This window comes from Lepidochelys kempii, chromosome 14, assembly GCF_965140285.1.
Source record: "Lepidochelys kempii isolate rLepKem1 chromosome 14, rLepKem1.hap1, whole genome shotgun sequence".
NCBI lineage: Eukaryota > Metazoa > Chordata > Testudines > Cheloniidae > Lepidochelys > Lepidochelys kempii.
In genome coordinates this window covers 23,280,378-23,306,595 of record NC_136393.1, presented here as the reverse complement: position 1 = coordinate 23,306,595, position 26,218 = coordinate 23,280,378, and the positions used below count along the sequence as shown (strand labels likewise).

At 50.2% G+C, this 26,218-nt stretch overlaps 1 protein-coding gene across 2 annotated transcripts in view; it reads right to left on the bottom strand.

The window, feature by feature from the left end:
- The window catches only part of PIK3R6 (phosphoinositide-3-kinase regulatory subunit 6), a 56,578-nt gene extending 30,568 nt beyond the window's left edge, over positions 1-26,010 (bottom strand). For both annotated transcript variants that reach the window (XM_073310796.2, XM_073310799.1), the window contains exons 1-3: positions 25,741-26,010; positions 10,268-10,388; positions 2,319-2,402 (exon numbers count right to left, since the gene is read on the bottom strand). In XM_073310796.2, the coding sequence (XP_073166897.1) occupies positions 2,319-2,402; positions 10,268-10,280 (97 nt within the window). In that variant the 5' untranslated portion in view covers positions 10,281-10,388; positions 25,741-26,010. The remainder of the gene's footprint in view (positions 1-2,318; positions 2,403-10,267; positions 10,389-25,740) is intronic.
- Between the last annotated feature and the right edge of the window lie 208 nt (positions 26,011-26,218).

Below are 26,218 nucleotides of genomic sequence, written 5' to 3'. Positions count from 1 at the left end.
GTAAAAATTGTCATTAAATCCCTGAAACGGGATTGGATAAATCCACGAATATAAGAACGGCCACACTCGGTCAGACCAAAGGCCCATCTAGCCCAGTATCCGGTCTTCCGACAGTGGCCAGGGCCAGGTGCTTCAGAGGGAATAAACAGAACAGGTCATCATCAAGTGATCCAGCCCCTGTCACCCATTCCCAGCTTCTGGTAAACAGAGGCTAGGGGCACTATCCCTGCCCACCCTGACTAATAGCCATTGATGGACCTATCCTCCATGAATTTATCTTCAAGAGCTCTGGAACAATTTGTATAGTGGGGGTGCTGAGAGCCATTGAACCAAACTGTAAACCATGTATATAATGGAAACCACTTCAAGCCAGGGGGTGTGGCAGCACCCCCCCCCACCCTTAGTTCCAGCACCTATGTTTATCTAGTTCTTTTTTGAACCCTGTTATAGTCTTGGCCTTCATGAAACATGCTCCATGTGGCTGGCCAAACGAAACTGGTTCCTCATGGCTCCAAGGCAGAAGCCACTGCACAGCAAAGATGTGAGTTTGGTCAGCAACAATGGGATGGCTCAACAGCAGCCTGCCTGCCAGGCTCTCCCCATGACGTTACAGAACACAGCACTCCCTGGCAGTCCTGGTCTGTAACTGGCAGCAGCATCCAAGAAGACAAAAGGTCACAGCACATGAGGGCTCCGTCTTGATCCCAGCAGAATGCCACCGGGACCCAGCTGCAACACTGCATGCTGGGACCTACGGTTTCCATTACAGAGATGAGGGCAATGGGAATGTGCTCCGTGGTAAGAAAATGAGGCTGCTGGAATATTATCAATAAGGCACCGGACAGGGCAGTGGTTGGGCCCCTCTGGCTCAGACTGCCGGCTCGAGATGTGATGGCGTCCTTTATGCACCTTCCCAAGCAGCAGCTGGGAATGCCTGCCCCATGCGTCATCTAGTGGCAGAATTCCACGTACCCGTTTTGATTGACAAACACTAACAGACAGACTCCTGGGGACACACTGTGAAAGCTGCAAGCGGAGATTGTTATGGTCTTCATTTTCCAAGCAGCTGGCAACAATTAGTCATGGAGCCAGATTCTACACTCAGTTATGTTAACACCAATCTGGAGTAACTGTGCTGACTTCTGGTACTACCAGAGTAACAGATTAGACTTTGGCCCATGGCCTAGTGGTTACAGCAGGGCACTGTGAATCAGGACTCCTGGGTTCTATACTTGATTCTGTCTCTTACAGCAAACAAGGTGCTCTGGCTCTAAGCTTCATTTTACCCTGGTATAAAACAGAGATGACAACACAGGCCCGCGTCCCAGAGGAGATGGGGTGTGTAATGATTTCACGGTAAAAAGCCCTTTGAGATCTTTGGAAGGAAGGGGCTACAGAAGGGCAGAGGGAGTATTATTATTATCATCATCACATCTCTATACAGATTCATTGTCTATTGAGCATTCAGATTACTGCGGTTGCCGTCACAGACTTTGAAATGCTCGCTGCTGATAACGTACAATAGCAACAAGGATAAAATTCACATATTTCAGTTTTGCAGAGACTGAGGATTCATTCAGGATCAGATCTAATTTTAATTAACGGTAACATATTCTGTGCATCCCCAGCAAGATCTATTTTAATTTTAATTCAGGCTGCTAAGGCTCTGGAACCAGTTGTTTGACTGGCAGTGCAAGGTTTCAACTCTCCATAACTGGGGCATGTAAATAGCCCCATTCAGCTGAGGAGCCCAAAGCATTTTACAAAAAAGGGTTTTGTTCCCATGTTACAGACGGGGAAACTGAGGCACAGAGAAGTTCCGCGAGTTGCCCAAAGCCATGCAGTGACTCAGCGATGTATCTGGGAATGAAACCTATGACCTCCGTCTCTCAATGTTCTGGTCTAATCATCCAGCCCTGCAGATTAATGAAGGTTATTGGAGACCTTGTGCTGAAGGAGGATGGAGGAGGCTGGCTAGAGCTGCTTTGGAAGCATCATACAGAGTAGCTATAGTAAGGAGATTTCACAGTAGGAGAAATGGGTGCCCAGAACCAAAAGTTGGTTGAAAATTTTAGTCCCTCTGGGACCAGCCTTGCAAGCCAAGTGCACACATCAAGGAGATGAGAACAATGTAGAGCATCTGCCAGTGATTCAGTCTGAGTGCGGTGGGAGAATACTCCACCAACAATGTCCTGGGGCCTTCTGATCCCAACAAAATCAGAACAAACAGCCAGGGCAGTCTCTGACACTGACCTTGTCTGAGGCACAGAGAACAGGAGAGAGACAGTGCCAGGCAGCTGAGAGAGGGCCTGTCTTACCTCGCTCACCCTGGAAGGCATGATGGTGTCCGTCGAGTTCTCGAAGGAGGGCACGCACGCTGCGCAGAATGTCCGACTCCACCTCTGGCGCAAAGGGAGGAAAAGGATTTGAGCAACCAGCACAACTCTGCTATACTTGGGTAAATACTGGCATGTGGCTCGCTGCATAGGCATAAGGCGCCTACTTTGTATCACCTTCATTTAGGGTAGGTAGTTTTACAAAGGTTATGGAACTGGGGAACCCCAGAGATAGTCTCAGTAGACTAAGGCCAAAATGTTCAGACATGGTTACTACAGCTAAACTGCTAAATCCACACTATGAATTCCCTGAGCCACACAGCAGGATAAGAAGCAAAGGGTCTATACAGAGTTTTTGCAACAGAAATTCTTCAAAGAATTGTTCAGGGTCTGCAGGGAAAAAAGTGATTTGCTGACAGACCATCTGTAAACAAAGAACAGAAACACCTTCACATTCGGGTGCAGCAGTAGCTTCTATGGAGCAATGCCGATTGGCATCAGCTGAGGAGCTGGCCAGCAATAGGAAGTATGGTCATCATGACAACTGCTCAGAATTTGGGGGTGGGGTGGAACGAAGCAAAACAATCTTGTTCAGACAGAGTTCAGGTTGTAATACATTGCAGGGAACCTTGTCAAAACGGTGTCGTTAACACGTTTGATATTTGAGAGTCAGGAAATTTAGAGTTAAGGTTATTTCAGAAATCTTAACTCTGTTCTCCTCACCCTACCTTTATGCCTATGTCCTTCAGGCACTGTGTAGCCACTACACTTCAAATAAAAGACATACCCTCCTCACGTAGATTGGACGCTTTCTGCAGGAAGGACTATCTTTCTCTTCTGTGTTTGCACAGCCCCTAAAACTACAGGGCTATGCTCCATGACGGGCTAGCACTGCTAGGCAATAATACAAATAATAATAACCACGGTACTGCCCCACTCTACTGAGTGAAGTACAAACTCTCTCGCCCACCATACAGGAGCCAGTGGCATTCAGCATATTGCCTGTTTCCTTCCATTTATGAGCCAACCTGCAGACCCGCCTTCCGACTGAGGTCAAGAAACCTGCCACATATTACCCTCTATGTACAAATAGCTCCCTCCCGCATCCACAATTCAACAAAGCCTGTCTCAGCCCCTCAGTCACCCTTCCATATAAACCACAAACTGCCTTCCGCTCTAAAAACGAGAAACATCTTAGTCGCCATCTTAGTCGCCTTCCTGACTCAGTTCTGAGACCGCAACACTCATCGATAGCTATATGTTGTGCTCAGCCTGGCATCATCCACTTTTCACATACTGGTCTCAGACCTTCAGAGCACCCCATTTTCCGAGGCAGGTTATAAACACAGAGGAGCCATAGGGAAGCAATGAATTCCCCTTGGACATCTCTCTGACACATAGGGAATTAAGGGCCATCATAGAGGGGGCTCTGTAGGGAGCAACCCACAAAACAGCTAAGTACAGGAGAAATACTAGGCAGGAAATCTAGTAATCAAGTTAATAATCAAGGAACTTCCAGGAGGATAGTAAGTTTGGACCAGCTGTTCTGTGTAAATGTGTAAAAGTAATAGGGTGGGCCAGGTGTCTGATTCAAAGCTCATTGGAGTTAATGGAAAGACTCCCATTTATTTCAGTGAACTTTGGATCAGGCCCTACAGCAGCATAAATTCAATCAAAACCCAAGGTCTCTGCTGTTCTAAAATCAGTACGTCAGTCTGACAACCACAGACCAGCTTCCAGGGACTTAGTGTGTGTCATTAATATCTAGATCCAATTTGCTGAGAGCTGGGAGAAGGCAGGCATAGAGAAAGAAGAGAAATAATCTTCAGATGAAACAATTAAAGCTCATTTATTCCATAGCTGTAAAAATCCTGCTCCAGGACCCCAGAGGCATCTTGCCTTTCTCTTCATTAAAATAATCCATTAATTAATTAAAAAGAGATAATGCATTAAGATAATGAAAGATAATTCAGATTTGCATTGTTTAATTCTTTGCAAAGGGCCTTTGTACTTTCTCTCTTTACAGGAAGATGCAGAATGGAGTTTGCAAAACGTTCCTTGACTCAGAATACAACAGTTTCATTCTCTTAACCTGGGCCATAACATGCATCCAGTTCCACTGATATGGACTGAACTGCAGCCTGGAGGTCTGTATTTTACATTATGGGACTGAAAGCAAGTAGTATTCTCACCTTTTTCCCCAACAGAATTATACACACAACCTGGCCAAAATTTACCATCCTCTTGGGATTTCCTTTATTATTAATTTAATTACCAAATTTCCTGCCAAATGTGCAGAGTGGATTTTGGGACACTGAGCACAGTATGTAAGTGTAGGTGTCATGGTCTCAGAACCATGTCAGGAAGACGACTAAGATGACGGTGACAGTGGTGTTTCTAATTTTTAGAGCAGAAGGCGCTTTGTGGTTTATGTGGAATGAATGGTGACTGAGTGTCCGGGACAGGCTTTGTGAAAGAAGGGTCGGCATGGTGGAATTGTGAATGGGGAGGGAACTATTTGTGGACTGTACGTGCGGGAAAATGCTATGGTTTCCTGACCTCAGTTGGAAAGTGTGATGGCTCGTAAATGGACGGAATGAAGCAAAATGCTAAACGTAGCTGGCTCCTACGTGGTGGGGAAGAGAATCTGTACTTCATTCAGCAGAGTGTGGCGCAGTACATTGAGGACTGCATCATAGGCCTTGTCTACTCACACACTATCATCAGTTTAAGATATGTTTACACTACAGCACTGCAGCTATGCCACTGTATGCTGTACGGTAGACACTTGCTATAGTGATAGAAAGGGTTTTTCCATCGATGCAGTAAATCCACCTCCTTGAGAGGTGGTAGCTAGGTCGAAGAAAGAAATCTTCTGTTGACCTAATGGTGTCTGCACCAGGGCGTAGGTCGGCTTAACTACATCTCTCAAGGGGGAGAATTTTTCATCCTCCTGAGTGGCATAACTAGGTTAACTAAAATTTAGGTAAAAGGAAAAGGAGTACTTGTGGCACCTTAGAGACTAACCAATTTATTTGAGCATAAGCTTTTGTGAGCTACAGCTCACTTCATCGGATGTAGCTCACGAAAGCTTATGCTCAAATAAATTGGTTAGTCTCTAAGGTGCCACAAGTACTCCTTTTCTTTTTGCAAATACAGACTAACACGGCTGCTACTCTGAATCCTAAAATTTAGGTGTATACCTCAGTTAGCCCTGGGCAGATTCTAATTTCAGTTTAAGAGTGGCTTATTCAGAGAGAACCAGTGCCAATTTCTGCAAGTATTTCTATATAATCTGGAGAAATTTGAGATCCTCTTACTAGAGAGTGCATATAGATTACTGTTCCTGTCAGTATCCGCCAATGGTAAGGAGGAGAAGCTGTTTCTACCCTAAACCTCTTTTCTCAGTGGCTCATAACTTTTCTGAAGCAGATTTTGGGGGGGGACGGGGGGGGGGGGACTGAAGGTTTTCTTATTCTTAGCCCCAACCCAAAGGTGAATGTTGGAGGGAATTCCAGTAAAATTGGTTCAGTTGCTAATACGCAAGTTAAAAAAGTAATAGTGTTTGTCCAAAAGTTCCAGTTGAAATATTGTATGCAGTGTAGTTGTAGCCGTGTCAGTCCCAGATTATTAGAGAGACAAGGTGGGTGAGGTTAATGGGCCATTCTACCTCGAATGGTCTCTTATAATATGTGCTAAATACTTATGCCAAACAATCTGTTCCCCCTGGCATTTTGCTGTGACATTAGGAGTACCTTTCCCAGACCCGAAGAAGAGCTCTGTGTGGCTTGAAAGCTTGTCTCTGTCACCAACAGAAGTTGGTCCAATAAAAGATATTACCTCACTTACCCTGTCTTACTAATTGAAATATTTGCATTCTGACCCATAAAAAATGGCTAATGCTAGGGGGTTAGGTTCTCATGTACACTAAGGTCCCTTTACTCCACTCTGGCAGCTTAGAGGGGTTGGTGGTTATGTCTACACGACAGACTTCTGACAGCATAGCTATGTCGGTTAAGGATGTGAGGAAAAGTGATCCCTGACTGACAGATCTGTGCCGGCAAAAGCCCCTAGAACAGATGCAGTTATACCGACACAATTTTGTTTTTGCCAGGATAGCTGCATTTGGAGTGGTGGCGGAATAAGCTCTACCGAGAAAAGCAGCTTTGCCAATGTAGCTGCATCCACACTAGGAACTCTTTTCCAGTATGGTATATTGGTATAGCTAACCCGGTAAAGCACTTTTAATGTAGGCATGGCCTTAGTATTAATGAGAATCTGGCCTAGAATAATCTATGGCAGTAGTGCCTAGGTGCTATACAGATACAGAACAAAGAGACAGCGCTGGCTCTAAAGAGCTTATTATATTCCTCCATTAGAGGAAGGCCAAACTACTCAGGTTGGAGGAAAATGCATTCAGTATTTTTACAAATATGGCTTGATTCCCTTCTCGCAGACGCTGGTGTAAATCAGAAGCGAGCCCAGTTCAGTCAGTGGAGTCAGATCCCTGGACATTTTGGGCTGAGTTTTTCGAAAGCTCTCTAACGGGATCTGGTGCCCAATTCCCATTGAAAAGAAAACGTCTGGGAATCGGGTGTCCCAGTCCCACACTGGCAGCTGGCAAACATTCCCATTCTCCTTTCCCCATGCATTTACCCCAGAGTTGCTACAGGGCACCTGAGTTAAGGATGCTTCTGTGAATGAAGGCCTCTTGAATTAAGGAGTTGGTTTATAAGGACACTTGAGCTAAGAGAGATAAGGTGGGTGAAGTAGTATCTGTTATTGGACCAAGAGACTGTCTCTTTCACTAACAGAAGTTGGCTCATTAAACATGTGTTGTGATATGATTAAAATATGACCATGTAGATCATTGTTGCTACCACTGTTATATAATTGCAACAAATCTTGTACAAAGTATGTCATGTAAGATGTCAATGAAAAGGTTATTGTTTGCTGAATATGATTATCCTATTTGTATGCATGTATACTTTTTATATCTAAAGTTATGAATATTGCCTGTCCACCTCTATTTCAAATGTGTTCACTTCTGTGGTCACACCCACAAGGCAGCTTACTTCTTGTCTGGCCAGCACATTGTGAAGGGACTATTCAAGCTGAATGACCCACCAAAGAGCACTTAACTCACACTGGACCTTACAAGAGGCTTATCCCTACCTGATGGACCTTCCTGTGGAAGTTCTAGCTAGAATATGGGTAACAGCCTCTGCTATGACTCAGCGAAGCACGCAAGGGCATGTGACTAGATCATGTGACACTAAATTCCATCTTGTTACCTGTATTTTCCCCCAAACTGTGCTGAGGGCTTTGTTTGGGACAGTGAAGTTCCCTCCACATGGCAAAAGCTATAAGAGGCCCTGGAAACATCTCAATTTTATCTCTTTCCTGCTCTGAGCTCTGGACTTATACTAATGGGAGCATTCTAACCAAGGGACTGAGGACCTTCCAAATCATTTGGAAGCAACCAGAGACTTAACAAGCCAGCAGTTTATTCCATCACTGCTCCAAGCCTGATCCAAGAACTTTGCAATTATTGTACGTATTTGATTCCTTTAACCAATTTTAACTCTCACCTCTTTCTTTCTTTTTATAAATAAACCTTTAGATATTAGAAACTAAAGGATTGGCTGTAAGCATGTATTTGGGTAGGATTTGAAATATTCGTTAACTTGGTGGGTAATGTGTCTGATCCTTTGGGATTGGTAGAACTTGTTATATGATGAACAAGATTTTTGGTAATCCCCATCATATTTGACTTGGCTGTCTGGGAGGAAGCCCAAGGCTGCATTGCTTTAAGGCAAGGGTGGGGAATCTCTGACCCGTGGGCCTGATCTGGCCCTCTGGCTAGGTGCAGGGGCAATCAGGGAAGCTCTGAGTTTGCATGCTCCTACTCGCTCCCGCAGGCGCCGCCCCCGCAGCTCTCATTGGTTGGGAACCGCAGCCAATGGGAGCTGTGTGGGCGGCACCTACGGGCGCGCCGCTGGCTGGCAGTGCACACAGCACAAAGCCGCCTGGCCACATTGTGGCCACTTCCAGGAATGGCGAGGGGCCAGGGCAGCGGGGGAGCCTACCTTAGCCCCACTGCACTGCCGACCAGGAGCTGCCTGAGGTAAGCAGCGCCCGGCCAGAGCCCACGCTCCTCACCCCCTCCTCCACCCCAACCCACTCCCAGAGAACGCACACCCACCCTCAAACCCCATACCCGAGGTCGGAACCCCCTCCTGCACCCCAACCTCTTCCCAGAGCCTGCACCCCAAACCCCCTATCCCAGCCCTGAGCCCGCTCCCGCATTCCAAACCTCTCAGCCCCAGCCCGGAGCTCCCTCCCGCACCCTGAACCCCTCATTTCTGGCCCCACCCTTGAGCCTAGGGGAAGCCCCAAGCCGCCGCCCACCACTCCCTGCGAGGCTGTGTGTGGCCTGCAACTGATTTTTTTCTGTGGGTCAGTGGCCCCAGATAGAAAAAAGGTTCCCCACCCCTGCTTTAAGGGAACTGTGTTTTGGCTTCTGTGTAGCCAATTGTAGAAGCTGTTTTGTTGCTGGCTTGGTGAAACTAAGTATTGGAATATCTACCAGTTTTGGGAATTGTCTGTCCCATTCTTTGAAGTTTGCCCGAATTGAGCAACCTCAGCGTGGCCCCCCCGGGACCCCGAACGATTTTGCCTCTCTCGCATATCCTGGGACCAACAGGGATACAACAACACTGCAACCAAATTTAGCTAAGGATATGTTTGCTAAGGAGTTCTGCATTAAGGACACCTCGATTAAGGAGGATGAGTAAGGTTGCTACACCTCCTAGGATGACCTGGGGTGTACTCCTTGCTTTCCAGTTAATCATAAGGATGTGCCAGTAATGAACCAGCTGGCTCTATGCAGCATTTTCTATCCCTCTTTTCCTTGTCCTTGCTACAGCACTGATCGATAGCTAAACGCTAACTTCACCGTACCATGTTACTGTAACTGAATTACAGATGTTGTGTGGAGCGACGCCTATCCTGGAATTAAGGCTGCATTTTCCATTCTAAAGGGCCTTTCCCAGATGCTTATAACTTTGTCAAACATTTACTTCTAAGGCTGCAATTTTCCATGTTTGGTCTTGGGCCCAAAGCAAATTTTCTCAGGAAGCCGAAGCGAAAATGGTCAAATCTGAATGGCGAATCTAAGCTGGAGGCTCAAACAGCCCTGTGCAGAGAGCCAGCAAAAGGCCCTTGAATTACTTAAGTCCCACTTAGATACTCTTTTGAGGATGTAAGTGGGACTTGTAAAGACACTGAGCTGGCCTCAGGAGACCTGCGGTCAATCCCTTGCTCTGCCACAGGCTTCTTGCATGACCTTGGGCAAGTCACTTAGTCTCTCTGTGCCTCCGTTCCCCCATCTGTACAATGGGGACAATAATCTTTCCTTTGTCTGTCTTGCCTATTTCACTGTGAGGTCTCAGGGCAGAGGCTCCCTCTCACTGTGTGTTTGTGTGGTGCCTAGCACAATGGGGTCCTGATCTCGACTGGGGCCTCTAGGTGCTACGGCCATACAGATAGTAACAGCTTACGCAGTGTATTAATACCTGTGAGGTAGATAGGTAAATGTCATCTCCACTTTACACAGGGGGAAACTGAGGTACAATGAAAGGAAGTAAAATGGCACTAGAACCCAGTCCTACAAGCAGCCTTTCTCCTAGACTGCCAACCCTCCACCTTAGTCATACCACCATCTTTCCTCCCTGGGCCTACTGGAGAGAGTTACTGCTGAGCTACCCACCGCAGTACCAGCTCAGCAGGACAACCTCCCTAGTCATTAGATGGACTTATTTCTCACCCAGCCTCTCGCTCTGCTGAAGCGCATAGGGCTGCCTTGGCCAGCTTGCCTTTCCCTGCTGCCTCAGCCCACCCGCTCAGGGACATTGCTGGCAATCACAGACCTGTGTTCTCCATGAATGGGCAAGGAGCAGACGTGTCTGTCTCAGCACTTCTCGAACAACAGGGCAAGCAGGTGGCAGCTTCTCACTCAGCACTTGCATGGCCTTGCGTCCTGGTTCTTGCCTGCAAAACAAGAGAGACGCAGGTGAAACTGCAAGAGGAAGGTGGGATCAGACCGGCCCAGGTGTGAAAATGAGAGAGGAAGGGGGGCACAAATAGGGAGATGCCACTGAAATGGGCAGCCACAATGGGCACAGAGGGTCAGGTTCCCAGGAGAGCTCAGCATCCACCAGGGAGCCCACGGGCCCTAACTGCCCTCTTGTTCCAGGCTCAGCAGGGGCCAAGGACTGAATGAGCCATGGAGGATTCTTGCTGCACATGCTGCCCCTGTTCTCAGGACAGAGAGAGGCCTTTAGTCTCCGGGGCATTCAATCTGCACTGCTCACCATGAGAGGTCTAGTATAGGCCCCTCTGAGCTGCCTGTCTCTTACTAGAATCTCCTCAGGACCTGCAAGCTTGTCTCTGTGACCAGGCCTGTGGCAGCCTCCTCCTGGAGGGGGTCAAGAGAAGACCTGCTGACGCCCTTGCTGCACAATCCCCAGCTCCCTGTGCAGGTGCACCAGAGATTGGCCCTCGCTGGTGTCACCAGGACCAGAGACCTCCTGGGCTCCGCCTGAAAGGACTGGCTGAACCCTGGGTGCTTGCCCTGCACGTGGGGCTGCTCACACTATCTGCTCCATGATGTGAGGGCTGCCTGCCCCTGCCTCTCTTACTTATCTCGAGCAGACCCTGCAAGAGGGTGCACCCAACCTGCCCCTATCCCCTCACCCTCCAGAGCTCACCATTGTGCCCCTGCTCCGCAAGCCCCAGCAGCCATGCCCAGTACGCTACCTGAGCATGCCAAATGATATCCAGTCAGTCCATCTCTGAACCATGCCTACGGAACATCTCCATGCTCTCATGCCCCATACCATGCATTTCCTCACCCTCACGTCCCACCCCAACCCAGCTGCAGGATGTCCTACCGCGGGCCAGTCTTTATTCCACCCCGGTACCTCGGCCTACTGGGGATATTAGTTGGAGCTGCATGGAGCTGTGAGCATGGGCGTGGTTCACAGGTGCCGACACCTGTCCCTTCTGCAGCGAGAGAGACACCCTGGCGAACACCTGCCACCAGTGCACAGCCCCTTTTCTGGCTCCTCCAGAACCTCCTGCTGAGGCACTGGCTGCATTTCTCCTCACAGCTATTTCTGTGCACGCAGCTCCCCCTCTGTGGTCCCACAACGGAAAGAGAGCTCCTCGTTAGCCTCCTCCTGGCGCTACCCATACTGGCCACCCACCAGCCTAGGAGCGGGAGGAGGGGGCTGCTCTACGACCACAAGGCCTTTTCCCATTTCCTGGTTGTATCACGCACCCAGACAGAGTTCCTCTGGGCAACATCCACTGACTCCCTGGACACTTTCACCAAGCAGTGGGCACTGCCTAGGGCTCTCTGCTGGGTCCCCCTCTGCTACCCTGGTTTTACCCCTTTCATCTGCACTCCCCTTCCCATGTTTTCAACTTTTGTTCCAAGCGATCAGTTGGCTCCTGGGTCCTGTGGCCCCTCCCCCACCTGGGGGGTGGGCCTTTTACCTTATCCCTCCCCCCAGAATTCAGATAGGCTGCACTGCCCACCAACAGGGCATTCACTGGGAACGAGCCAGGGGAACTGCCAGGAGGGTTGGAAAAGGAGAATGGGGACTCCCCAATAAAAGTGGGTAAGGATTTAACTCAGGCAAGCTGGCACCTGTCGGGGAAGCAGGTTTGATGGAACAGAAAGTACCAGGGAAACAACATAGGGAAAGGCCTCTTGGCCTTTCCCTGGGCACGGCCAGAGGATTTGCCAGGGCAGTGGCGTAGCTGCTGCAGCTGAAGCAGTCTTGACTAGCGGGAAAGCACATGCCTAGTTTGGACTCCCTGCTGCCAGTGCACAGCAAATGGAAGTGTAAAAGGTACACGCTGTCTCCCGCATCCCCTTGCAGCCAGGCACAGAACTACAGGGAGATCCTGCCTTAATTTCCCTGGTGCGGCCATCTGTAAGGTCAGCAAGGTTGATACGTATTGAACTGTGCCCCCCTTCTGAGGGTCTTGGTCATTAGCAGAAAATTCAGCAGCACCACAAGAAAGCCCCTCACCCAGGCTTCTTAGCAAGGAGGCAGACTCCAGCTGAGCATGTCAGTCCCATGTTTACAAGGCTGCCCCAACCTGGATTCCCTCCTGGAGCCACAGCCTTCCTGCCCACCCCCTCAGAGGCTGGGCCTTCTGCAGCTCTCCGGGAGCTCCTTACTCTGGGAGCACTGCTCCTGGGCAGTTCCCTCTCCCCACCAGCAAACTTGCCCCAGCAGAGCTCTGGCAGCCTTTCATCAGGTCCAGGTGCTCTTCAGCTAACTAGCTGCCAAGCAGCCACCTAGGCAATTAGCTGCTCAAAGGTGGGCTGAGATGGGCTCGTTCGCCTCAATGAAACCCATCAGCCTGACTCTCCTCAGAGGGGCCAGCCACCCCATGGCAGGCCGACAAAGCAGAGACTGGTACCTAGTACTTGTCACGTCTAAAGCAGCTTCACAGAGATGCTAATGGAAGAGCTCACTCAGTGAGTCACTGATGCGCTGGTGCTGGGCTGTCCCATGTTCTCCAGCCAAACTGAAGGGAAGGTTGGGAGGGGGGTCCCCCTGACTAGGATGGCACGACAGGTGCCATTGCAGCCCTTTGGAGAGGCCTTCTTGTAGAAACACACTGCAGAGCAGATCTAGGCCTTCGGAAGGTGCCTGGTGGCACCAAGGGTCAGGGATTCTCCCAGAACAGCCCTTGGTAAATAGAACACCCAATCCCCCTCACAGGATCTTTAACCCCCTCCCCCCCATAACACACACACACACTGTGAATGGCACAAGCTGAGCTGTAGATGGTCATCCAGATCTTACCAATTATCCTGGTGTCAATCGGGCATCACGCCAGTGAAGTCCATGGGGCTGACTCTCTTTTGCCTTGCAGCTTGCCAAGTCTTTTACACTAGTGCAAAGTGGGTAAGATGTTACTGCCCTGCTCTGCTAGTGCTTTCCACCCAGTTGGCACTGGTGCAAATGATGGTAGTGGGCAATGGTGAGTGGGGCCCGGTGGGGCTATCCTGGTGCACAAGCTTGTCTGGGTTAGAGGAGAACCTGTTCATGCACATCTCAGAAGCACAGTATAAACATTTCCAGCCAGTATCACTCACTTCTAGTCTGTTTGCCACAGGGCTCTGCCTTGCTCCTTGACTGAGGGAGAAGAAATGGACAGATCCCCACTGGACACTAGATTTCCCTCAGGGGAAGTGGGGGTGGGGTATTGCTGTGAGAACCCCATGTTAAAATATTAGCAGCCCATCCTTGAGGTGAATATCGTTATTTCTGCTTTATACGTGGGGAAAAAGAAACCCAAAGAGATTAACTGCGCTGCCCAGGAAGTAAGTGCTAGAGCCAGGCATTGAACCCAGGCGTTCAGTCACACAGAGTTTGTTCTTCAGCTGACTTTGAAAAGTAGAATTGCTTTACTTTAGCTCCTCCTAGTGCTTCTCTCCCCCTGGATTTGGGCTCCTGCCGGATGCCCCTTCAGGGATGTAAATGACTTGATTTGAGGGATGAAACCTGCCCTGTTCCCACCCCACTGCCTATGCTTCCTTCTCAACAAGAGACGCTGTCCTGCAGCCAGCCAGGTGCGCAATGTACAAATCAGGTACGAGTGTCACAGCACAGCAGTGGGCAGCCTCGCCTATACTGGCCTCTGCCAGGACAGGCTTAACTCACTGGCTGTCCCGTCACCTAGGGAGAAGCAACACCACAGCCATCCCCACATCAAACCCCTCCTAATCACAAACCAGTGGCTCACAGAATCAGCGGCCACAAGGCAATCTCCCGCACAGCTCTGTCAGGGTCTTTGAAGGGCACCAAGAGAGGAGCCAGCCAGGAACCTGATGGCTTCCCCTGGCGCTGAGACCTCATTGTTCTCTTCAGAGACAGGGGAAAAAAACAAGAAGTGGAATAGGAAGGAAGGGTGATTTGGCTGCGTCACACCATCATGATCGCTCTGGCATGGCTGGGACCTGGCCATCACTGCTCAGGAAGGCCGAGGACTGGTTAGCGGTTCATGCTGCAGAGCTGTGTGCAGGAACAGGACTGGAGTAGCAGGGAGGCTGTGGGTTGCGACTAAGGGGAATTCAGAGAGCTGGGTGTGGGGAGCCCAAAACTGGCATGGTGGGGAGTTCTGTGGGTCGAGATTGAGGAGCATTGAGAGAGCTGTGTGCATGAGGAAGGTGAGCCCAGGAATGGATAGCAGGGGAGACGGGTCAGGATTGAGGGGCATCAGTAGAGCTGTATGAGGCTAGATCACGGTACACTCAGCTTTAGCGAGTGCTGTCAGCCACTCACTTACAAATGGACATGCTCAGGTTGGCGGCAGGGAATGGGAGAAAAGAAGGAATTAATCTGGCAGCTTATCCATCAGCCAGCCAGCCTGTCACAGGACAGCGAGTGACAGGGAGTGCCAAGGGAGGAGGAAGAGAGGTGGGTACTGGAGGAAGTTACAGATGAGCATCGGGCGGGTTCTTCGTGCAGTCACAAGCTCCAGGAACTTCCGAACTCTTCAGCAGCAAGGCCAGGCAGCACGGACAGTGACTGGGTGGGCTCTGTCTGTGTCCGAGTAGGAAGGCTGTCTTGCTGTACTCGTGGAGCCTGCATACACTCAGAGACAGCCGGTTGTAATGCCCTCCAGATAGCTGCCCTGCCCAGAAACGGTCTGACACACCTCACTGAAGGACTAAGAGCTATCCAGACCGCAGCCTGGGGCCAACCACTTCGACTGTCTCTCAACTACTGGCCCATGCTCATGGAAAAATGGGTTTCTCCACAGGGGCCCATGAGGGGGAAGAGGCAAGTGTGACTGGTGGGTCTGTAGCTTCTAGGTCATAGCTCAGAGATGGGATCCTGCTCTGTGCTGGGGGCCAGCCATCGTCACGGGGTCAGAGCAGGAGTGAAAAGGCAGGAGGAACTGACCAGCCTGGAATGTTGGTGAACTACAGACTCCCAGATGGAGTGAGATCAGACCAGAGGATGGGGCATCTGAGGACTTTTGTTGTTTCCAAAGATCTGTAACTCTCAAGTACTTCAAGAGTCAAGTTTCCATGGTTAGGAATCCCATTGCTAGGCTTGTGTCCCTTGTTTTTCTGCCTTGCTGTCCCTAAAGGGGATAGTTAACGAGAAGGCCAGAGTGCCCACAGCCCTGGTGGAGCTCTGGGGTGCATGTGTCACTTATGGCGGGGCTCGGGAGGCCTGAGTTACTGGTTTCAGGGTCTAAGGTGATGGGGTGGCAATGCCCCTGGACAAGTGTCAGACAAGAGGTCTCAGCCCAGGAGTGTGCCCTACAGGTCCTAGACTCTGCCCAGACCCAGCTATGGGACCCAGTGTTCGGGTGGACTCACAACAGACTGGTGATGGCACAGAGGGGGACTGTGCCAGGCTATAATGCCAATGACTAGCACTGGTTAGGAACTTGCTGGTGAAACAATTTTTTGACAAAAAATGGAAACAAAATATTTCATCTTGGGTTGGTCCGACATTAAACTATATCTGCCTTGGGTACTGCAATGCCTTGTGGGAGCTGTATTCAAGGTGAATCATGCTCCCATTTTCCCGTGGGCTCCTGGTCCAGACTACATCTCCCATAATGCAATGCAGTCACCCCTCTGCCTGAGCCACGTGCTGCATTATGGGAGTGTGGGGAGAGCAGATTGGTTCCTGCTGAGAGTGGTGGGAGCACAAATTAAAGGTTCGCCCCCTTGGACCAGCTTGAGTTACTCCCCCCCACCCCCTGGGCACGTCTCCCCCCCCCCCTTACCCTTAGTGGCCCTCCCTGCAGCTCCCAGCTGTTTGCTGCTGCCTCTCCCCAGGACCGCAGCTTGCAGCTGACCGGCTCCAGGAGCTGCCGCACAGTGGAGGGGACCTGGTCAGCAAACTGTGGCAGAAATCTGGGGGGGTACATGACCCCCCATGACCCCTATATGTCGCCTCTAATTGTGAGTGCATGTGATTTAACATCAAATAGACCTGATCCAAAATGTTGTGACATTTCCAAATCTAAATTTTTCAAAAATTTTCACTCTGCTAAAAATTTTGACTTTTTGTCCTGCTTCAGGATGAAAACAAATGTCGAAATGTCAGATTTTTCCACAGGATGGAAACTCTGATTTTTGCTTAACTCAGCTGATGACACTTTAAGTGGCACAGGTGGCAGGCGGGTATTGGGGATTGTGCCTTCTAGTGCCAAATGGTACAGCAGAAGGCAGAGAAGGAATGTGTATCCCACAACATCCCACTTGTTCCATACTGGGACCCTGCGCCCTCCTAGCAATATAGGAAAGGCAGCATGCCTGCAGCCCCCTGACACCTGTCTGCAACCCCCAGGCTGAGAACCTCTGTCCTACAGCCTTGCACATTCACCTACAGGAACAACCAGGAGGGAAACAGAACAGGCCAAGCAGTGTCAGCGTCAGAGAAATAACATCAGGCAGCTACCCAGCTATAACACTTGAGCTAAGGAGAGAGAGCCTTAGTGGCTGGTCATTGAAATCTGATGGTTTAAGAGCCCACTGTCCAAGGGCAGAAAGAGAAACAGCCATGGTATCCTGGAGGCAGTGGTGTAGATCACCCAGCTCTCATTCAGGCAGCAGGAGGGTGACTTGAACCCGATCTCAGGTTGATAACCTTGGGGGAATAAACAGAGCCCTGAAAACCTGCTTCATATCTGTGGACCATTTTTGCAGATGGTGGATTGGATGCAGATAGAACCGCGCAGGGCTCTACTCACCGACGGTGCCTGACCCGCGGCGTCCGGCTTGGGCAGCCCGGAGGGCACAGTGCACTCGGGGCTGGCGGCCAGCAGCCAATGGTTGGGGCTGGGCGGCAGGTCAGAGTCGGGGGCTGTCCAGCAGCTCGGGCCCCTTCGGCAACGCCAGTGTCCCCACCATGGCTCGGCCTAGCAGCACTGGCCATGCTCCCAGTCCCGGGCCCAGCCTGCTGGCTCCTGGGCAGCAGGGCCTGCCCCCGGGCATGGGGATTGGAGTAGGCGGGGCCCCTCTGCCCCCCCCCCTGTGCCCCACTGTGATGCAACAGGCACAGCTGCTGCCGTCGCTCACAAGCCCCCGGGAGCAGCACGGGATGCAATGTCCCTTCCCCCTAACCCACCTCAGCACTGCCTCTTCTCCTTGAGACCCCCACCTGTGCGCTGCCCCTTACCCCAGTCCCCACCCTTGCGCTGCGTCTTCCCTGCAAGACCCCACACCCCCACTCTCCCCCCCCAGGTCGCTAGTCCTTGTGAGACAGCTTGCTGGGGCAGTGCAGATGCGGATACAGGTAAAAGACAGCTAGCAGATCGCAGGTTGATCCTGGCAGATGCAGATCCACATTTTTGTATCCACGCAGGGCTCAATAAATTCACAGCATTTGCTCTCTGGAGACTGTGATAACTGCTCAGTTCTCAATGCAGTGTCACCGCTGGACTGGGGAGGGGACAAAGGGGGAAGACAGACAGACGGACATCACCAAGAGATTGAACTTGGAGAGATCCAGCCAGCCAAGGGAACTGGGGAGCGGGAGAATTACAGTAGAGAGCCCAATCCTGTGAACAATTACTACCAAGCCAAGTGCTTATTGCCATTGTGGGATTGCCCATGTAGCGAGCCCCATGCAGGACAGGGCCCTTCTAGATCAGTGTGCATGACTCACTGAGAGTGTGCTGCTGTTCAATTAATAAAATGTTTCCTGAAAAATCTGCAGGTTGCAAAACCTATCCCTCCCCCTCCAGTATTTATTTCTGGCTCCAGGCACTGGGAACCAGACCTGGCTCTCTGCCATTCATGCTGACTTCCACTACTCTCTCGGCAGCAGCCTGCTCCCAGTTAGTACAGCTTTGGAAGCGCACCGCATTGGGGTGGGGGAGCTTCCAATCCTGATGGCAGCATGCACTGTTCCAGCAGCCGATGGAAGAGCAGAGGCAAGAGCCAGAGAGAATAAGAGGCAAAAGCTCCACACATCCTTCCTGGGATCCATTTCTAAGAATCCCCCTCCCTCTCCATGCAGCCTGGGTGGTAGCTCAGTCTAGGAACTACAGCAGGGAGTGATTCTGTCCCTGACTTGGCATTGACACAGTGTCGCTTTGAGGGAGTCACTTTGCTTTTATGTGCCTCAGTTTCCCAATCAGCATAGTGGGGGACAACACTATTCCCCCCACATATGGGGAGTTGCTTGGCTTAGTTAATTCATGTCTGGAAAGTGCTTTCAGATCCTCAGAGGGAAGGCAAATGGCTAATTATTATTATTATTGAGTCAATCCCTCGCCTCTCCCGAGCTCTGAGTGGGAGGAGGGCTCCGACTACAACAGCGCTTCCTGAGAGCGCACAGTGCTGCTCTGTTCAGATTTCTTATCTTACCAGCCTCCTTATCTCGCTCAGGCTAGAGTTCACCTTGACGGCAGCAGAGCACACTTCACTTTTTCTACTTCTCTCTTTCCTTCTTTGGACAGTGTGATCAAGCAACTTGAGAGCGGCCCCTTGCCCAAAGATTACACAGCAACCTTGCAAGCGATGTTACTGAAGGCATTTGGTAATAAATAGCTCAACAATTGGAGACACTGCCTACCAGCAACACATGCAAGAGTGCTGCAATCCAGTTGCGAGCTCACCCCTGGCAGGGGCCAGGCTAATGGCCGGCACTTAATCCTCAAAACAGGGGCAGAAGCTCATGGGGGCATTTTCAGAGTCACTTCTCTGGCTATATCGGTGTCTCTGAGTTAAAAATAAATGTCCAGTGAGTCAGTCATTAACCAGAAGACACGTGGGCTTACACCAATGACAAGTGCTCAGGGACTCTCGCTCTCTTGATGTTTTCCTCTGTTCTATTTTTAAGGTGTATGTCAAGTACCTATAGTGAATACAGCCGTCTCCACTTCCTCTTGCTACCTCTTATTTTGAGCACAGAGGCAACAAATAGGCTCAGCTCCGTCTAGAAAACTGCAGCTCATAGACTAAATATCCACTGGCTTCACACTTCTCTCCTTCCCCTCAATGCACATTAATACAGAACAGAAAAGCAGCAAACTTTCCTTGGGCCCATCCCATGGAAGCCATCTTGAGGCCCAAAACCATCCCTTCCTCTCCACTGCCTGGAAACGGTCAGAGGCCTCTTGGGGGAACGAGCTAGCTTGCCCTGGTCACCCAAAGATCCGTCTTCTATCCTAGCTCCAAGTTTGTGGGGCTGCCCTGCAGGGGTAGGCACCCCACTGCCAGGAGAGACTCTCAAACTCTGTCCAAAGAACAAGTTCCCATTTCTTATTAAATACATGGTTCTGCATCTAGGCACACAGATGGGACCTGGCTCTAGAGGCCCTGGGCTCTGGACAGTAGTGGAAGAACCTTATATAGTGCTTCCAATATCACCAAATCCTAGCCTTCCAAAATCACTTGAGTCACTTTTTCAGGCTTTTCTGTGCAACCACAAGGACTAGAAACTTACTCACTTTATTTTTAAGTGGAGATTCTCACATAGTCACATGGCTCCAGGAACTGGAGCTTCAGGAAAAACACCAGACTTTGCAGAATTTGTGAGAAAATCTCCAGAGTTAGCAACACCACTCGTCCTGTCAATTTCTATATGATTCTATTTTTAAAAAGTGAATTTACTGCTTGAAAAGGTACCAGCCCACCTGCCCTGGAGACTGGAATGCTCTCATTATCCACAGAACAGGTACAGAGTGGTGAAGCCTCCTTCAGATTGCCACAATGATGGCTGCACCACTGATCTCTACCTCCTCTAACCCCTGGAGGTTTTTCGAGGCCATGGGGTGCTCATGGAGTGTCTCTTAAGCATGACAATTATTGTTAATGTTGCTGGTGGTTTTCCACATTCAAAGCTCACCTCCAGAAGTTGGACGGGTGAGCTTGTTTGGCCAAATTTAGAACCCAATCACAAACCATGGGCTTTTAGATTTAGAAATGAGCTCCAAAAAACCTTATAGATAGGAATTCCCCTTCATTCTGAGCAAATGCACTAATTTAAAACTTTGGACTCCCCCGGCTGTTGTAGAAGCAAGAAAACAAATCCTTAGCCTTTGCACAGCAGAAGCTGAAATTTAGTTAGCAATCCCTGTTTCTTTTAAAGCGGTGTTTCCCAAACTTGGGATGCCCCTTGTTCAGGGAAACCCCCCGGGGGGCCAGGCCCGTTTGTTTACCTGCCGCGTCCGCAGGTTCGACCGATCGCAGCTCCCACTGACTGCGGTTCGCTGCTCCAGGCCAACGGAGGCTGCGGGAATGACGGCCGGCACATCACTAAGCCCACGCCACTTCCTGCAGCCCCCACTGGCCAAGAACAGTGAACCGCGGCCAGTGGGAGCCGCGATCGGCCGAACCTGTGGACGCGGCAGGTAAACAAACCGGCCGGTAAACAAACCGGCCCAGCCCGCCAGGGGCTTTTTCTGAACAAGCGCGTCCCAAGTTTGGGAAACTCTGTTCTAAAGTAAAGCATTGTTTTTTCCAAAGGAAATTTAATTTAAAGTGCAGCTCCACTTTGAAAGATTACCCTCCCCCTCCATGTATTTAGTTGTATGTTAATTTAGACAGATTAGAGACACAGGAAAAACATGGAGGACTTGTGGCACCTTAGAGACTAACACATTTATTTGGGCATAAGCTTTCATGGGCTAAAACCCACTTCATCGGATGCATGCAGTGGAAAATACAGTAGGAAGATATATATATACACACAGAGAACATGAAAAAATGGGTGTTGCCATACCAACTGTAACGAGACCAATTAATTAAGGTGGGATATTATCAGCAGGAGAAAAAAAAAAACTTTTGCAGTGATAATCAGGATGGCCACTCACTACAAAAGGTTTTTTTTCTCCAGTGCTGATGAACACACCCAGAGCCAGCAAACATGGAACTCTGAAATGCCCTTTGGACACCATCACTTTTTGGTGGACCCACTTATTAAAGGGAAAGATTCTCTGGCAAAGCATCAAAATGTGTGTGGAACCCAAGCCAGCACCCAGCTTACCCGATCTTCGTTGTTATAGATGTGGGGCCAGATCCTCAGCTGGGATGAGCTTCACTGACATCAATGGAGCTGCACTGATTTACACCAGCTCAAGAGCTAGTGGCTAGCTGGTGAAACAGAACATTGCAGGAGGCAGAGAAACAAACCACAGGGCTGCTGTGCTTAGCCTTAGAAAGCAAACACCAGCATATGGCCCTGATCCTGCAGACTCAGGTACATGCTCCACTTTCTGCCCTGTAAGGGAATCCCAGTGAAGCAAACAGGACTACTCAGCTGCACAAAATCATAAAGGTTTGTAGCATGGGAGCCTAGGGTCTGGTCCACACTAGGGGCTTCTGTTGGCACAGCTCGGTTGGCCAGGGGTGTGAGGAAGTGTGATCCTTGCCTGATATAGCTGTGCCGGCAAAAGCCCCTAGTGTAGAGGCAGCTATTCTGGTAAAACTGTGCTTTCACTGGTGCTGCTTATTTTGCATGTGGGAGCAGGCAGAATAAGCTATACCAGCAAAATCGCAGTTTTGCCAGTATAAGCCAAGTCCACACTAGGAGCACTTTGTTGCTACAGCAGATGTAGCCTCAGAATGTTGTTCCCTCGGGCAGCCACTGGGTAGCAGCCCCAATGGGAAAGCAAGTCACTGCAGAAATACGACAATCATCTACAATTTGCTATCGTCTCCCATAACAATCCAATGAAAGCTACCGATGTGGGCCACATCTACACTAGGAGCACTTTAAGGGTATAAGAATGGTGGTACACGCTATAGCAGCAAAGGTCTCCTAGAGCAGCTGCCCTCTGGACCCATATAATAAAATCGTCCCCACAACCAAATCAAATTATGCCAGCCAAAGCTTTGTTGGGTATAACTGCATCTATATTAGGGGCTCTGATGGCATGGCTCTGTTGGTCAGGGATCACATCTCATCACAACCCCTGACCAACAGAGCTCTAGTGGCAAAAGTCTGTAGTGTAGACCTGGCCTTAGTATAGACAGTTTAAAAACAAATGGAGCTAGACCGCCAGCATGAAACAAAGAGATATGCCAGCAGCAGCATCTGATGGCTAATGATTCAGGCTCTGTTCAGTTTTTTCATGACAAATGCCTATTTTGGAAGGGTTGGTAACTCGCGCAGGACTGGAACCAGGCACATGTTACGGAAGCAGGGTCTTCGCAGATTACTAATAAAAAAGGAAATTCTACAGGAAAAATGGCTCCGGAGGGGGAGAAAAAGGAATTATTTCCAAAAAGAGACAAGTCTGAGGAATAATTCCTAGAAGCACCATCTCAAATGAACTCAGTCTCCTGGACAATAAAAAACATCAGAGTCCAAGAGGACAGAGACTCTGAGACATGCCATTGCACTGTATGAATACTGCAGAACCAAAAGAGTGATGGAGAGGTGGAAATGGTCAACCGCAGAAACAGGGAACTCTGGAGACTAATGGGATCCAAAGAGTGAAAGACAGCAACTATGTATAATGCTAATTTCCAGAAGGAGAATGGGGTGCGCTATTTGGAATTAATAGCTTTGAGTATTCCAGTATCTTTCTCACCAATGCCCTACACAGAGGTACAATCATCATCTCCCTCCTCCTATACCCCAGCATTGCACTGGGTGCTCAGGTTGAGTTGTTTGTCATTATGACCCTTAGATCCTTTTTCAGAGTCACTGCTGTCCAGGATACAGTCCTCCTCTCTGTGGCTATAGCCTGCATTCCTTGTTCCTAGAGGCATATCTCTGCATTTGGCTGTATCGAAAAGGCAGTTGGTTTCAAAGGGCCCAGCTTCCTCAGCGATCCAGATTGCTCTGGGTGACTGCCCAGTCCTCATCATTATTTCCTGCTCTGCCAATCTTTGTTTCCATTTGCTGCTGCTTAGCTGACAATTTGTGGCTCGGTGTCATGTGGTATTTCCATTTCCACCACAATGTCCACATGCATTGTCTGCTTTGCTGGGGGCGCAATTCTCGTCGTAGGGATATCTGAGAGTGAAGCCAGAGGGTGGGCTCAGAATGGGCACAATGAACCCAAACTAGGCATTACATTCCCTGACTGCTGTATGAGACACCTGCCTCATCCCTTGCCTAGTCCTGCCTAGGGTCTGAGAGGGATTACCCTGACTCCAAATCACAGGGTCAAGATCCTACATAATGCTGCACCCACACCGCTGGGTGGGTCAATAGCAGCAGGAATGGAATCTGGGACCTCTGGATCTGAAACCAGGAGCATCTGCAGCATGAGCTAAACGACGCAGCTCTAAATGTGGCGCAGTCACCACCAGAGGGGACAGAGTGCCATACGGTGTGGGGTGACACATACAGGTGACCAATCTCACCACCCCATCACTGCTCTCTGGCAGCTTGAGGTCTCCTACGATAGGGGACAAAGCAAAAGTCCTTCTCTGTTGGGCTGATCTGATCTGATCGACGGGCTCCACATCCTATGAGGAAGCAGCCACTCTGCCCCACCCTAGGGAGGTCAGGTGCAGCACATGGGGACAGAGGGAAGTTGGGCTTTTCTCCCTAAACCAACTGCAGTGGGGAGGCAATCACCTAGTGCTGCTGAAATCAGAGGGTGAGCCAGCTCCCTCCCGAGAGAGGATGTAGGCAGAGATGCTCTCCCAGCAGAAGAATAAGGGAGGAAGCAGCATGCCTTCCCCTGCTGTTGGATTGGGACTACAGGGCTGCTCTTGTTTACTAACAGGTTTCAGAGTAACAGCCGTGTTAGTCTGTATTCGCAAAAAGAAAAGGAGTACTTGTGGCACCTTAGAGACTAACCAATTTAAATTGGTTCTTGTTTACTAGTTATTCATTCATTAACTCAGAGATTGCTTTAGAGCAGTGGTTTTCAAACTGCGGGTTGCGACGCAGTACTGGGTCTCGGAATGGAAGGCACTGGGCCGCAGCGGCTCTGGTCAGCGCCGCCGACTGGGCCATTAAAAGTCCCGTCAGCGGTGCTGCCCAGCTAAGGCAGGCTAGTCCCTACCTGTTCTGACACTGCGCTGCACCTCGGAAGCACCCAGCAGCAGGTCTGGCTCCTAGGCAGAGGGGCCATGGGGCTGCGTGCGCTGACCCCCCCCCGAACACCGGCTCCGCACTCCCACTGGCTGGTTCCCTGACCTTCTCCCACACCCCAACCCCTTGCCCCAGCCCTGAGCCCCCCCAAACCCGGAGCCCCCTCCTTCACGCAAACCCCTCATCCCTGGCCCCAGCCCAGAACCTGCACCCCCAGCCCAGACCCCTGCCCCAGCCCAGAGCCAATCCCACACCCTGAACCTCTCATTCCCAGCCACACCCTACAGCCCTCACCCCAACCCTCTGCCCCAGCTCTGAGCCCCTCCCACACCCCAAACCCCTCATCCCCAGCTCCGCTGGGTCGTGGGCATCAACAATTTTCTTCAACTGAGTCACCAGAAAAAAAGTTTGAAAACCACTGCTTTAGTGTGAGTATGCGCTTGTAGATGTGTGTGTGTGTGCATGAGTGCACATGTATGCATGTCCATACGTGTGCATGTATGTGTGTGTATTTATATGCATGCATGTTCATATGTGCACACACTTGTGCATATGCACGCACATATTTGTTTACACGTATGTGCATGTTCCTATGTGTGCCTGTGTGAGTGTGCAAGCATGCATGTGCATGTAGGTGTGCTGCCTCACCGATGGTTTGCTAGTGACACTACTGGTTACTCTGCTCTTCTTGCCATCTAATTAAACACATGCAGAGGAATGTGCAAACTGCAACCTAGTCTCCAGCACTTAGGGAGCAAAATAGCAAACCAGGCTCTCTCCACTGGCCCCTGCCAAACATAGCAGAGTACAGCTGAGTGCATGTCTCTGGACTGGGGCAACATCTCCAGAGTCTGACCAAAGGAACATAACTGTGTCCCCTGTACCAGGCCCTTATAAATAAACTGTCTCAAACTCTCTCTCAGCACGAAGTGTTCTCCAGGAAGGATCTAAAGCAGGGAAGACCCTGCTCATTCTCCAGAGCCCGAAGAGAAGAGAAGCAGCAGAAGAGTTTACTACAGCGTAATACACCAAACAGGGAGGCAGAGTTGCTGACAGACAGCCTCTGCACGATCACAAGCAAAAGCCAACAAGAGAGCAGGGGAATCCAGCAGGGCCCATGTATTCCTCCTTCCCACCAAGAAACTTACACATGGGGATGCTTGTGGGTGGGGGGCGGAGGGGGAGTCCCCATAATTCTGGAGATGAATCCAAGTTGCCCCGCTTTCTAGGGGCCAGTCCATTTATAGGAGCTCCCACATTCTGCCAAATGTAACCAGTGGCCCACATCTTGGGGGTAAAATCTCTCTCCCCTCTGACTCATCCCCTCCAACTCAGACTGCTCTTACCTTCCCTTGGATCCTTCTGGCTTGTAGGTGCAAAGCTCTCCCCAGAGCACAGAGCTCCCCCAGCATGTGCATCGCAGGGAAAATAAAGAGGAGCAGGAGCCTGTGGATGAGGCAGACCTCAGCAATGCATGGTGTGCAGGCCACGGTCCATGTTAGTCCAGAGATCAGCCATAGGAGGAATGGGCTATGCTGAAGAGCTGCAAGTCCACTCTAGCCTTTGCATCAACAGCCAAGTGAAAAGTGTTGCAGAGCCTGAAAGGGTTTCGCTTCTGGATTTTCTGTCTGTGAGCTCTAAACTCACTGCTCACCGTGACCACAAGCCTTCCGTCCAAGGGCAGGAAGGGCCCGTAGACCCCCGTAAGAGCACATGACTTACGGGGAAATGACGGCTGAGTCGACGGGGAAAATATGACACACAACAGCAGAAGCAGAGGTGGCGCCCCAAATACAGGACAATCTTGTTCCCATCTTTCCCACC